At 43.7% G+C, this 14,673-nt stretch overlaps 1 protein-coding gene and 1 long non-coding RNA gene across 3 annotated transcripts in view; one reads left to right on the top strand and one right to left on the bottom strand.

The window, feature by feature from the left end:
* The window catches only part of LOC131893627 (uncharacterized), a 10,652-nt gene extending 8,803 nt beyond the window's left edge, over window positions 1–1,849 (bottom strand). The window contains exon 1 of the mRNA XM_059243723.1: window positions 1,705–1,849. Coding sequence (XP_059099706.1) covers window positions 1,705–1,726 — 22 coding nt within the window. The 5' untranslated portion in view covers window positions 1,727–1,849. The remainder of the gene's footprint in view (window positions 1–1,704) is intronic.
* A 598-nt stretch (window positions 1,850–2,447) lies between these two features.
* Window positions 2,448–4,574, top strand: LOC131893293 (uncharacterized). Of its 2 annotated transcripts, none has more exons than XR_009374670.1 (3): window positions 2,448–2,725; window positions 2,846–2,999; window positions 4,323–4,574. It is a non-coding gene; the product is annotated as an uncharacterized LOC131893293 (long non-coding RNA). The 2 variants fall into 2 exon arrangements; XR_009374669.1 differs by having other exon boundaries at window positions 2,846–2,974; window positions 4,323–4,564.
* Window positions 4,575–14,673: the final 10,099 nt, after the last annotated feature.

The following is a 14,673-nucleotide window of genomic DNA, read 5'->3' as shown; positions in this document are numbered from 1 at the left end:
GATTCACAACTGTTGGACGGCTTTTAGTCAGTTTGAAATCTCCTCGATCGTTTGAACTTGTCAGAGAAAGGTCACTCCTACCAAGCCACTTGAGACTTTGCTTTGAACACATTTTGGTAGTTGGGCAGCAGGGTGTTTGGCTGATCAACTTCTCTTGCGTTACGCAGTTTCAACCAAAGCAAGCAAATGAGCCATCAACTCACTGGCTCCCTGAATTCGGAACTTGATTTTGAGAATCACGTAACTAAATGTGTTCAAAGCTGATCCCCATTGCACACACCGGGCTATGCGCATAATCAATTGACCATTTGCCTCAAATAGCTTGGGAGACAACTGTCAGTGTAATATACGGTGAAAATCCCACACAAATGGGGATAGAAGAAGTAGATCCAATGTTGATACCATGCAAACCCAACCTAAACTAAACTAAACTAAACTAGCCTAACCTGACCTGACCTGACCTGACCTAACCCAACCTGACCTAACCTAACCTAACCTGACCTAACCTAACCTGACCTAACCTTTTGGTTGCAAGGGCCTGGGGGCGCCTAGGCCGTGGCGCAAGCCTGCGGCAGCTCAGTTGCAAAAGGATCTTACACTTATTCATGCTAATGTCTTGCCATTTTGATGAAAGGTCTGGAAAAAAGTCAAAAGATTTAGCTGCAGGAGGACTCAAACTAACCACCACCCTATTTGGACTTTTAGGCAAGTGCTGGTACCAGCAAACAAACTTGCCTGCCAATGCCAGTGATGCAAAATTGACGTTTCAAACTGGTTTTAACAAAGCTGACCTTTCCTCATGTGGCAATGCGAAAGAAGGGTCAGCCTCTCAAAAACGTGTTTGAAGTCCGAAACTTGCAGCACTGACACTGGTACCAGCAAACAAACGAACCTGCCAGAGCTTGCCTAAATGTCTCCATGCTGCCATGAAACTCTGCGCAATTAAGCATGCGTGGCTAACGGGTTGTCCTAGAACGGAATACCCAATTTGGAAGATTTATTTTTATTGCACGATCGAGTCCTACATTTTTCAGCTGATTGTCAAAACGACAACTGTCTCCCCAGCTGTTCGGGTTAAATGGTAAATGAATTATGCATATACACACCAGGCAATTGCGAGGGAGCCAAAAAAATCTCATAAATCTCGTGAGTGTCGTTTCTTTGCCCTCTAGTTCGAACGGCAATGGACCACAATTTACAGCGAGCACTTTCCAATGCTTTTTGGATCGTTGGACAATCACTTGGCTTCCGTCATTGCCAAATCATCCGAAATCAGACAGTTTCGCTGAACGAACTATTTGTTTGATCAAATCAATTTTGGACCAGTTGGAACGTGCATCAGACTTTGAATAAGTGCTGCTTACTTTTCGAAACACACCCAAAGAGATTGGTGTATCGCCAGCCCATAGGATGTTTTAATGATTATTTCGAACATCAACTCCAACCGTCAAACTCAGCTGCAGAATTGGTCTTAACATTGCTAATCACAGGCGTGATCATCTTCAGGCAAAACGAAAAGAAAAGCACGATTTAATTTCCTAATCGACGTGTCCTTTCCAAGAGTGAGAGAGAGTGAGAGTGGAAAATCCGCTGACAAGAGAAGGGAACTAACTTGGAACCGTTGTGGATATTTGTGAATGATAGAGATCATACATTGTTCATATCTGCCTAATTCAGGATACCAGGCATCGAAATCGCGTTTACCTTCGTCCTTGTCCGCAAACATCTTCACAGGATTCTTCTCCTTTACCGCATTCTTCTTTTAAAACCAAAACACTCAAGCAGCCTCAAAGATCTCAACAAATCCTAAAAATCCCTGAGTTACAAATGTGGGGGATGAAGAGATATTTGGTATTACTAATAAGAATCATTAGCTGACTATACTCGCAACCTCAATACTCGTCAAGCAAGTTTCCCGAACACGTTTCTAACATATCCACGTTTTTCTCTCTGATGTCTTAAGAAGTAATACAAGTTTTACGTGCTTTTACATCGCGTTACTTCGCCTTTTACACTTGTAAGCGACCTTCCAAAACACGGTCATGGCGTCATCTTCTTCTCCTGCTTCATTGGTGGCTTTAGCCCTAGATATCTTTACGGTGTACACGCTCTAGTCCAGCCCTCACATGGGTCAGCTCGAATATGGGCCAACTCGGCCAGGGGCTAGCTAGGACATGGGTTAGCTCGGAGATGGGCCAGCCCAGCAAAGAGACCCCTCTAGTCATCCACGCTCCCTCGCCGGCCCCACATCTGAAAGCTCTCAACACAGGTAGCTCAGCTCGTCATACTTGACTACCCCTTCTGGCAAAAAATAATGACCGAAAAATATTAGCTTATTACATCCAGTGTTGCCACATGGCATATTTGCATGCAAAAAAGTGCACATCTGGCATATTTAGAACCCCTCTGGCATGGAATTTTGCTAGAAATTGAGTTTCTGATATAATTTAGACCCCTCTGACATTGAGCAGTCAATTGTGACATGACTTTGGACATATGGCTATTCTGCCAGTAACTTTTATGTACATATCCTCACAAATGTCTTTAAACAAAGAGGAGGAGACGTGGTGTAGAGGTTAGCGCAGTTTCCTGGAGTGAGAGGGAGGTCCTTGGTTTGAATCTCCTTCCAGGGAACCTGGCAGCACTGATTACATCTCTAGGGCCACATCACTAAGCTAGCGACCAGGAAGCTCATTTGCCCAGCGTTCCGCTTTTCCCTCTCAAGGTGAGGAAGTGCCGATTGTATTCCAATGCTTATGATTGGCTTATTACCCTTATGAAATGAACCCCGTTCCATCTCGTGATTATTGGTGGTCTTGTATTTATAGAAATTAGTGTTTTTCAGAACTTCCGCTCTTTTGTGAATTGTGAGGCTGTTGCGTCGTTAAACATTATGGAGCATCAGCATCAGCAACAGCAACAACCAGCACCACCTCCGCAACAACCGGAGCCACAACTCCTCCCGCAGCATTTGGTATATACGTTTTTCCCAATTTAAGGTGGGACACCGGTCGGAACAACTTTAGTTTAATTATGTCAGTAATGTCTAGAGGGCTGATTTGAAAGCGATATTTTGAGCCACAAAATGGCATTTTTATAGGTACGAGTGTGTAAGGTAGACATTCAGTTCAGATATGGGCATAAAAATCTGGAAAAGTGATTTTTTTTGTCTCCAAAAATTTTGGATACCTCCCTTAGACAGAAATGGCTGCAAAAAGGACATCATAGACTTCAAGAAACTCTGCAAGCTTGGACTTCATTATCTTCTCAAACACCTTTGCAATAATCAAAGTGAGAGAAATCAGCTTACAGTTACTGCAAGCGACTTATCCCCACCCCCTTAAAAATTGACCAACGTTAGATAATTTTGATAAAGGAAACTTGCCCTGATCCAAGATGCAACGCATCAAGTACAAGAAAACAGGAGCAAGAACCAGTGAGTATCTCATCAGAAACTGAGATATCACACCATCAGGGCCAGGAGAAGTCCCTGATGGCCTCTAAAGCATCTTGATCTGTGCCGACAAGATCATCAAATTGCTCAATTTGACTAATGCCATGAATATCAACAGGCTCGTCATTAGAATAATGAGCTGTTGCTTCTAAAGTCAGTGGGTTTGAAAACACAGTAGAGAACTGATCTCCAAGCATGTTGGCCATAGCCTCTGCATTGTTAAAAGCTACACCATTGACTTCAAAAGGCTCCACAGGGTGTTTCATCTTTCTTATAGAGTTTGCATGTGAGAAAAAGCCTATGATTCAACCTGACCTCCTGAACCACCTTACTTTCAGTTTGTAACTGGTCATTTTCGATGGAAGCCTCAATCTTACCCTGAATTACGTCCAACTCTTATGAGACTACCCACAATTACTGTATTTGAACTGCTCTTCAGCCTTTTTGATAGCTTCAACAATGCTTGAAATTTCTGACTGAATAACACATGCATAAAGGCGCTTTCTGAGTCTCCTGCTTGTGGAGAATTGATTTTCTCTACCTTACGCTTCACTCTGAAAGAATTGATATAGTTACACAATGTGGATAAATCTTTGATTTTTTTTGAAAATTTTCCTAATGTTGCAATATTGGAAAGTAATCAGCTTGACTAATTTCTTTGAACTCAAACAAAAGTGCAATATATGTGACGTAGTGGGTTTCCAGGTCAAAATAGGGGGAAACATCTCTTTTAAACATAACGTCATAAGAAATTCCCGCTTGCACATCAAATTATGTGGAAATGAATTTTTCAAGAAAAAAAAATTTCAAATCCGCCCTCTAATAATGTCAATCGAAGCTTACGTATTAGTTGCTTTCGTTTTTCCAGGAGGAATCGATGGGCACTTTGGCTGGACAGGAGTGCCTGGTCGTTGCAAAGGTGATGCGGTTTCTGACTACCCTGGCCCTCAGTCCCAAACCACGATCCATTCCGTCGCGAGAGGGCCGAAGCAGCATTACAATGTGCCCAAGTGCGGCAAGGGCCGCCGAAGAGGCCAAAAACAAAAGCCCCACCCCAACTTCTCTACTCGTCTCGAATTTGACCCAAGGTCACTTTCAAACGGTCGAAGAAATCATGAGGAACATTTCTCTTGATAATTCTCCATTTTCCCTTATCATTGACAAGGTTTAAACTCATTATACACTATCTTCAAAGTAGCTAAGATCAGCCCCCAATGTATAGCACGATGAGAGAGATGTGCGATCTTCTCGGCAACTATAGCTCAGAGATAGCTGTGCACTATATCCACTTTGTTATTGCACTATCACACCATCATTTATAATATTAAGAGAACTCGTGATGTTGGTTGCCAGTATCGGACTATCGTAAGCACTGAGAGAGTGTTATGTATTCTGAGTAAGTGCTCAGTATTGCCAGTCGCAATGATATTGGACACGACCAACAAACCATCAAAGTTGTTATCATCCGCATATTTTCGTAGATAATGTAGGACGCAAGGAAGTAAACTAGCGTGCTTGAGCCGCGTAGCAAGAAATCACGATGTGAAGTGAATACAGACTATATGATGCTACCGATTGAATATCCAGTTGTTACATCTGAAGGTGGGTAAGGTGCTTTCATTTCTCATGACAGTATGTCATCTGACTGCAGTGCGCAATAGTACTTGAAAAGGTGTCGGCGCACTGTTTATTTAAGTTGCCATGTAGGCATATGTATATTTAATTGGGAAGACATTGACATAATCGGTGGTGATTAATCTATCTAGTTACCTCGAGCGCAGGTTTATGTTCACGACGTCCAACATCTATACTATTGAGAGCCTGACGACCTACCAGAGCAAAGCAACAATTCAGATATGTCGTCTATATACACAGATAGAGCAGGTGTCATGCGATTTCAAGTCGATTTGACAAATGCGGTCGATCAACCTCACACTTGGTACGCAAATAGATGTTCTGAGGACTATCTCATAGGCAACATGAGCTGACTCAGTGTATAGTCGCACGACCTGTAGATTCTTCGTGAGTGACTTTGCGAGCGCACCCAAGTTCTCGTATAAATGTTGAGTCATTGAGAATTATAATCCTACTCGATCTTACCTACTGGCAGATGAACCGCGATACAGGGTTTATCCAAGAGAGTGTAAATCTCTAGTATGTATAATACAGCGATTCAAGCAGGCCTATCTTCGAATAGTTAACGATTTTCATTTCGCATAAGGTACCCTATCATGAAGCTTCAGTGTGTGTCCCACCACTCATGCGAGGTGTCATGTGCGAGATCACATTAACAGTTGAGCCTGATAGAAAAGCGACTTCTCCAGTTGGTTGTCGTATCTGGATTTGATTCTGGGCAGAAGTCAGCATTATCACTGAAGTGATGGCTTGTCGCACGAATCGTTCGCGAGTCTAAAGCTATTTCCGAGAGCAACAGATGAGCCAGCCGAGCGAGTTGCTCATTCTATTCTTGCGTCGGGCTATTCTTCATATCTCAATTATATAGCGGTTCCTATCTTTATCTGTGACTTCCAATTCTCCTCTCTTATATGACTCGACGTGACATTGGACCATGTCTTAGGTAGAATATTAGAAGCCGTTGATTTGATCTTGAATTAGCTGAGAGTTAATCACGATACTTATTCATGCTCACGTACTGACTAGATGAGACCAACTTATAGACTATATAGAGCACATATAAATCACCAGTAACATACCTAACAGAACTACTCTACAGAAATCACCACTAAATAAGATTGTTCAGTTGATATGTCTATCAGCTAACTAGCGGCTCTGAAGCTCAACTCTAGTTTTCAACGCATTAACGTATTTATAGACGAGATAGTACTATTCATCTCAACCAATAACTAGTAGTACATACTCACGAAATTATAGAGAGAACTCACACGTCCATCACATATAGTGCATCTGTCAGAAGTGAATATATACATTTCTATTATTACACTCACACCGCTATATACCAATACCTGGAGCGCGTATTACATCTCATGCCGCTGTTATGGGCTTAGCATAAAGCGCCGATGAATAACAACACTAACACCACTATCCAGTATCAAATCAAAGAACAGAAATGATACATATTATCGCTTACAAGTGAGGGCTATCGACAAAGACAAGTACAGCCATGAAAAGAAAGCTTCACATTATTCTAGATGTCAGTGTGGACACAGTCAGGATTGTTATACACAATACGGATAAGTCTTAGGGTACAATCAGATCAAGAAGGCTTCTTACTCGCTCTTGTGAGAGTGCTCGGGAGAATGTCCGCGCAAAAACTCTAGATTTTACACGTTTGTATCTGCTGTCTCCCCCAAGGGCAGCTAAGAGGCTATATGGAGATCTAGTAACAAGAACAAGAGATAGCGCTCGCTCTATATCAGAGCATCTGTTGTAGACGGACATACATAGAGGTACAATGATAGGTAGACTACAAGGTGAGTCAAGCCACTATTACAATCGTAATCAAGAGTTGCAGCGTTTACGAGTTCGATTTAGCACGACGAAGAATCGGAGCAAGTGACGCTACTGTCGCACCCCTATCACTTCATGTGTACGTCTCTTATCTCGGAGTAGAGGCTCCGACAGCACTTTCAGAGTATACGTAGCTTCGCAGATCACCAAAACACGCACGACTAGACGTTGCGCGTATCTCGAAAAGCGGAGGAGAAAGTGGTATGCGATGAGAGTGACGCAATATAGAGGACGCTCGTTTTATCACCATTTGGTTACATTCTCCTTCTCGGGTACTTGTTCTATTAGCTCTCGTGTTACGCTCTGCTCTATAAACCATATCCGGAGTGCTTTGCCACGGACTAGCCGAAATGTATACTAGGCTTAGACTCTCATAAGACGAGAAGACCTATGATGAATGAGTTTATCTTCTAGAGATAGTATTCTGTAACAGAGAGACGCTTCTACTGATACCCTTATCGACGATGACTCTATACACTTCGAATCCAAACTCAGTATCATTTGAGAATTGGCTTGTAGTTTCTCCTTGCTAATGGATATTTGTAAATGATAAGGTTGATCCGCGAGAGAAGGAATCTGCTTAAGTCAAAAACATCTAGATAGTTACGACCTAGAAGTCTGGTGTTAGGCGTAACTCAGGGACCAGATCTTTTACGAATAACGGTCCATGAGATGGATGGCGATCATCAGACGCTCTATTAATGAGATACAAGTCTACTGAGAGGCAATTCGAGTCCGTACGTGGATATTAGTCCGCCTTACAGATGAATAGGTTTCGGTGATGCGGGCGTCGGGACAGAACACAGTTTGCAACACAAGATGAGGAAAGGTAGCCAAACTAGACGAATATAGCTAAGTTACGGAGTCTGGACCCCTTCTAATTGATTATTCTACGTAACCCTTGGCACCTGGATCTTGTGTACGGGCTCCGTTCCACGTGACTGTGACATGCACGAGGCGATACCAACAATTTAAGGACACTGCTCAAGTACGAGCGATTATCTATAGTTGGATCCTAGCTAGAAACGGTCACGTGGTATGTAGCCACGCTCAATAGCATGCACTGGTCATCCTAGTGCAATGTCATACAGCGTATTCTCGGAAGCATTCTAAAACACAGCACTCGCGTCATATTAGATCCAGGTCTTTCTGACTCTCTGCATGCTCTTCGATTCTCTGAATGTCTAGGATGAGGATTAAGCTACGTCCGAACCGTTCTATATCACCATTGTTCAATACTCTGATCCCCACACCAAGCCCCAATACGAGAGTCTAGCGAACGAGCATCTTCTCATATATCACATAACATAGCTATACCGAAAGTAAAAGTATGTGGACAATCTCTTTGGGATCTCGCACCATCCGCAAAGAGCACTTTTCGAAATATCGTCTGGAGCTTCCATTGAGACCCCAAACTACTAGGTGGCTCCGCACCAGAAATTACAGACATTCAGCATATTCGGTCTTGACGCACGATCGAATCGTACATAGTCGAATGTACAGTCGTGCAGCGGCTGCGCATTGCACACAAGTTTAGATATATCCTGATTCTCTGCTTGTCTAGTCTGTGCGACAGAAGCACATTGCAATCGCAAACATGTTCGATTCAGCAAGCCAACGTACCATCAAGAGACATTCGCGTTTCGTACCGAAGCATTAGCAACAATTCAGCCGACTATGAGATACCACAGCTAAAGCTCTGTGCTACAATTAGCGTTACGGAGAGGCAGAGTGCCCTCACTCGATATCTATTAATAACACTCTCACAAATGGTGCTGATACATGAGATCACTGCTTTATCTGTATGCTATAATGATTTTCACCTCATTGAAGCTGAGCAGTAAGTTGAGAGCTATGTCCCATATGGAAACTGAGGACGTCTACCTTACTAGTTGTACTATGGCGAGAGCGGCAGAATTGTTCATGCCATGTGCAAGGCCATGGTTACCCGCAGCAACCGCAGATGGATAAAATTATTCGATCGTTCCGTAACTTTGGGTTGCTTTCCGGCAGACCACGAGAACATCAAGAACAGATGTGTCGCAAGACACGCATTGACGGGTTAGCTGTGCTGTCATATCCCTCACACCGACGCTAACTATTGGCATCTATCAGTTCATATCGCGACAGTGGAGTAGGCATGACTATGCACATTACATGGACAAGTGACGGCACAATGACACTTGTACAAGGAGGCATAGTAACTTATGAGGAGTATGAGAAGATCAGCAGACCACTTTACTAGAAAAGATTAAGGTGAATAAGACCATGCCTCGTCAATTGTAGCACCATAGTGCTGAACCCTTCTCCAATACGCTTTTATTGATGATGGCGACCAGGATTACGCCGTTGCTCCGAGAGTATAGGCCGAAATCGCAATTTGAAATGTAAAGAGCTCTTTGTGACGGTAGTCCCGGATTATGACCATTAGACATGCGTTGTTTTAAAATAGACGGAAATTCTGAGCTATAGAGAGGTCCTTGAAAGCAATGGCTCTATGGGCTCCCGTATCAGCGAGAGACACTTGTAAGCACGATCGAAATGCATAGCCGGGGTACATGCAAGTAGCCTGCTAAATTGAGGAACCAGATCAACACAGATAACCAGACTCATCCAGTTCTGACATCACATCACGAGCTATCTGGTTGACGGCTGGGTGTCGAGACAACAACAGGAGCCCACGCATTCTTAAGCGGCCTCTAGTTCTGGCCTAACCAGCCATCCACTTCACAGGGTGAATATTGTAGTCCAACCATTTTCGTTTGGAATTCTCTGGAGGCGTGGAGTTTGAATTTCGCATCAAGTCTGTGGCTGTTGCAAATCGTCAACTAATGGTTGTGGTCGGTTATGATGAAGAAAATGTTCCAACCCATAAAAAAATGTCGGCACTTTTCTATTGCGGAATTGAATTCCCAGGAGTTCAAGCTCAATAATCCGCATATCGGGTTTCAAAAGCGTCTTGTGAGCATCCTAGAGCCGACTTGGATTGTGTTTCCCAAACGTCATTCTGGTCTTCCTGTTGTAAGAGGAAACCGAGAGAGGAGCCCGGCTCGCGAGATATGCGGATCATCAGGAGAGATACTGCGTTGGACTCGTAGTATCAGACAATGAATAAAACGACAAGTGGTACAGTTTTTCAGCAATTTGACAATTGTCGAGGCGATATATACAAAGCAGCCACTTCAATGGAGTCGTCGTCCACTGCGAGCATATTACGAGCTGATTGAGAGTAGAGACCCCGAAAACGTGTTTCACAGGGCTTGAAGAAACATTTTTGTTGAAGCGCACTGACGTGTGAATTGGCAAGGCCGGCAAAGAACGATCCAACGTCCGAGATGCCTGATGGGGTCGGGAATTTGTGAGGGCCTCTGTAATCTCCGAGGAGATAGAGGGTACCTTTTGGATGAGAGCGAGAACGCCGCAAACTTGACTTCTGGCTTACCCACTGGACTTTCGGGAGACCGACGATAATTCTTGTGGTCCCCTGCATCGTTTCAGAAAGGCATGTAAATGGCGAGCATGATCCACTTGTTACATTTTTTGAAGCAGGGGATGTCGTCCACGATTTTTCGAACAAAATTTAGAACTTCAGAGGCCTGACATCCGACGGCTGATAGTGTTCAGAATGGATAGCTCATACATAGGGAGCACGGAGGAACACTTGAACTGACCAAATGGGGTAATTGAAAGGTCGGGTTCAAGTCTTGACTCTCTTCATCCGTTCAACACTGGTGTATCGCTTTCAAGGGCATCAAACACTGAGAAATGTTCAATGATGTCTGGAATGTAGGCCACCACGCTTCGAGGGGTGTGTTTGCTAGCAAAATACAGCTCACGCTTGACCCTCACATTCAAATTTCGTAAGTCAATGCACATCCTGGGATTCTGTTTTGTTCCTGCGTTTTGGTACACGACAACATATAGGTTGGTGGGCCAATCTGTTGGCTTCGCATTTGGGAGGCAATCAAACCATTGCGAGGAGTATAGTCCAGTTTCAGCCTTGAGTCAGGAAAGGAGTGGGAAGGCCACGGTCCTAAGGTGAATAACGGACAAACGGTATTCGTCCTTCTCTTATGGTTAATGATGAATAGCATACTTCATCACCTTTCATAGGCCTTTACTTTCCCATCGGGAAAGACATCCGGGTACTGAATCTAGTATGTGTCCGAAAAGCATTCCAAACCGAAGGCTGTCGTTTGATCTCCCTGAAGCTGGACGAAACGGAGGGATTGGTTCCAATGTTAATCCATAATCCTGGTTCCAGCGTAGTATTCCCGTTCACAACAACGTTTGATTTGGAACAGAAATGCCCTGATCCATTTCTGGGTTTTTGAGGGAGTGTACCATTTGGTCAGATGAGTTATTAGACGTTGATTAAGTCCCAGGCGAGGGAAAATCAGGTGACAACAGGCCGGCAATTCCTTCGAAGCAAACCATGACAAAATGAAGGCTCTTTAACTTCACGGACGGAATGGATGAACACCCTTACTTGACCAATCTCCGCGTTCCGTCTAAATTGGACCCCGTGATTTGGAATACATCCAATGGCTTTTATTTCTGACCATTGAAAACTTCTGGCCTTCAAATCAGCGTCACAGAAGAATTTGCGATCACTTCTCCGAGGGCATTCAGGAATCATCCTGCCCCGAGAATTCCTGCTCCTGTCAGGCAAGGCTGATTACGAATTGCCCATTTGCACTTTTTCACCAATGGATTGGATGGGTGTTGGCAAATGTTGGCCAATGGGGAAATGTTTTTCACACAAACTCAATTAGCTTTCATGGAAGACTCTTCGTAACAGTGATTAAGCCTTTTTCTCCCTCGACAGACAGACCCAAAGTGGACAATTTTTCGCGACACTTGTTGGCAGCCCTGATCTTTATGCCGGGCACTGATGCCCTAGGAATGTTGTTGTACCCGCAGGAATGAACACGTGGCCTGTCAGATTGTGGTACTTGGGACGCTTTCCGGACTAAATTTGTCTTCTCTGGACGAACTTTGACTTTTGGAGAGCTCATTAGTAGGTCCCAGTGACCTGCATTTGGATGACTCTTCGTGGCTCTGGCTTATATATGGTAATTGCAGGTTTTGAGATCAAGTCCTATCTCTCGGAGCATTCCTTGATGCCTCTTTGACTCTGAAGACCCTCAGCAACCTGGGGTCGCACGGATAATCGGTTTCAGCACACGTTATGTCGCAAACTCGGCAGTTCTTCATGAGTCTCACGAAGTTCCATAACGAAAACGTCAACATCCTCATTTGGTTTCTGGTTCTCGGTCTACGAACTTTCTGCGCTCAATCAAGCGATCACTGTATCCGCAGGATGAAGCATTTCCAGCTTTTTGCCGAAACGGCGTGGTTCATCCTTCGTTTCAGCAGATGATAGGTCAAATTTCTTGATCAGTCCTTTAGTTGGGGGTGCTGAAGCCGCGGATAAACGCATGAAGGTCGACCTTCATTGAAGATGATGCAGATTCCCAAACCAGTGACCTCGAAGAAACCGCTACCCAATCTTCTTCCCATAATCTCAAATTCGAATATCGTGCAATCTCCATATCAAACGAGGGAGGTGCCCTTGGAAGGAGTAACGAGCTAGCAGCTCGAGTGTTCGCCAATTCCTGGTTAAGACGTGGAGAAAACCGGTTTTCCGAACGGTGGTCCTTCCTCCAGTTTCACTCTCTCCAACGACCTTGCATTGAAGGATTAAGGTTGCAGGAGACTTATGAGAAGAAGGCTCTGTTTGATCTTCCACTATCATGAAATTCACGCCCGCCCAACTTCAGACAGGTCTGGTTGATGTTGGGAATCTTTCAGTTGCATTCGAGATCCCTTGCAAAGCTTCACAATTTTGGAATGCCGTTGCGCCATGTTAAGTTGTGTTCTAGTTCGTCAAAGGGAGATGAAGCGATGGGAACTCTCACTGAAATGATTCAACTTAAGAACGGGAGGCGAGCCCAACGAAAGGAGCAAGACAGACTTGTTCTTTTGCATCCACAAAAAGCCGCAAATCTATTTCTCTCCGTATGCGGAAAATGACAAATTAGGTTTGAAGTATTTTTTTTTTTCCCAAGATTCTCGGGTTGTATACCGATACAAAGGAGAAATGAAAATGTCTGCTGTTAAAGTCAAGGTGAGTCATAATTTATAAAAATATTGGTCGTGCAAACTGTTTTGATTAAGCCGCTCTAGGGGACCCTTGAATGTAGGGCTGGTCCTGGGTATCGTTTAACAAAAACCGATCCAAGTTCAAACGTTTAAAACTTAACAATGGGTCATCTAATGCATAGAATCGTCTACGAGAGCACGGCAGCAAGTTGTAACAAAGGTTTGGTTGCCCGGTTTAAGAACCAAAAGAAGAATGTTTAAGCCCCTCACAATGCTTTTTTTCAAGGGTGATTGATTTTATGGGCGCGCATTTCACATGAAATTCCTCGTATCCTCGCTAAACGCTATGTCGTATTCCGGGGGATTAGGAACAAAGGGAATGGACGGATATTTAAACACAGACAGGATTAGGTGAACGGTTCATACTACGTTGAAATAGTGTAATAATCCCAATGATCTTGAGGCGTATCCCGATTTCGGACAATTTTAGGCCAAGCGATGGTACCAACAACAACTTGCCTGCCATGTCAGTGATGCAAAATTGGCGTTTCGAACTTTGTTTTAATAAAAGCGAAGCTGACGTTTCCTCATATAGTAATAGTGAAAGAGGGGTCAACTTCTCAAAAACATGTTTGAAGCTTCAAATTTGCATCGGCTGCTGACGTGGTACCAGCAAACAAAGGAACTGCGCAGAGCTTGCCTAAACGTCGCCCATAGCTTAAATTTTAGACATCCCGTCATATAGTCTTCGTGAAATCTTTTGTACATCGTTCAATCTTATTTAACCCCCCAGCGGTCATTGGGGGCCCAGATGGGGAAGCGTATTCAAGATGCTGGCTGGACTAATTGATTTTGTACAAGGGTTTTGCCAATAGTCATGTACGATCTTGGACTTGAATGTTCGGTATATCCAGCCGCAAGTCTGAAAGGCTTTGGTCACTTTTGACTGGTCATGCCTCTTCAAATTTACCATCGTCTTGAAGGATTTATGCCCGAGATCCTTGATTGAATTTACCGATTCGATTGGGTTCCGGTAATTATCGATATAGAGATAGGGGGGGTCCAGTACCAACTTTGCCGTATGTCATGATAACGGGAATTTATCCCATTTAAAATTCCATGGTTCTGTGCTTGAACCCAATCATATATTTCTGTCTAGGTCGCTTTGTAACCGATCCAATTCGCTGTTTTCTTCCAGGAACTAGCTTGGTAATCGGTCCAGCATAAGGAGATTACGACAGCAAGGGTAAATTCATGTAGTGGTGCGAATAAAAAGTATGAAAGAGATGTAGGCCTTAGTTAGTGCCTTTAGCGGAACTCCGGATGAGACTTGGCAAGGTTGGCGACTCAAGCACCTTCAACGGTCGAACACGTTGGTATGGTCGGTCATGAACCTTTTGAATTCAAGAATACCGTATTTCATTGCGAACCGGTATTGGTTAACTTAAATAATTTAAGAAGTAGAATATGTTACTTTGTCAAAAGCCTTTACAAAGTCCAAGTAATTAACATCGTACACATTCATTTATACTGTGTCCCCTCATTACGGTTCGTCAAAATGTTGAGATAAGAGTTGATCACTGTGCTAAAATGAGTACGAAACCATGTTGTTGAGTTCAGGAATA

This window comes from Tigriopus californicus, chromosome 2 (assembly GCF_007210705.1).
Source record: "Tigriopus californicus strain San Diego chromosome 2, Tcal_SD_v2.1, whole genome shotgun sequence".
NCBI classification, from domain to species: Eukaryota; Metazoa; Arthropoda; class Copepoda; order Harpacticoida; family Harpacticidae; genus Tigriopus; species Tigriopus californicus.
The sequence above is the reverse complement of the archived record's forward strand: the minus strand, read 5'-3'. Positions and strand labels throughout refer to the sequence as shown.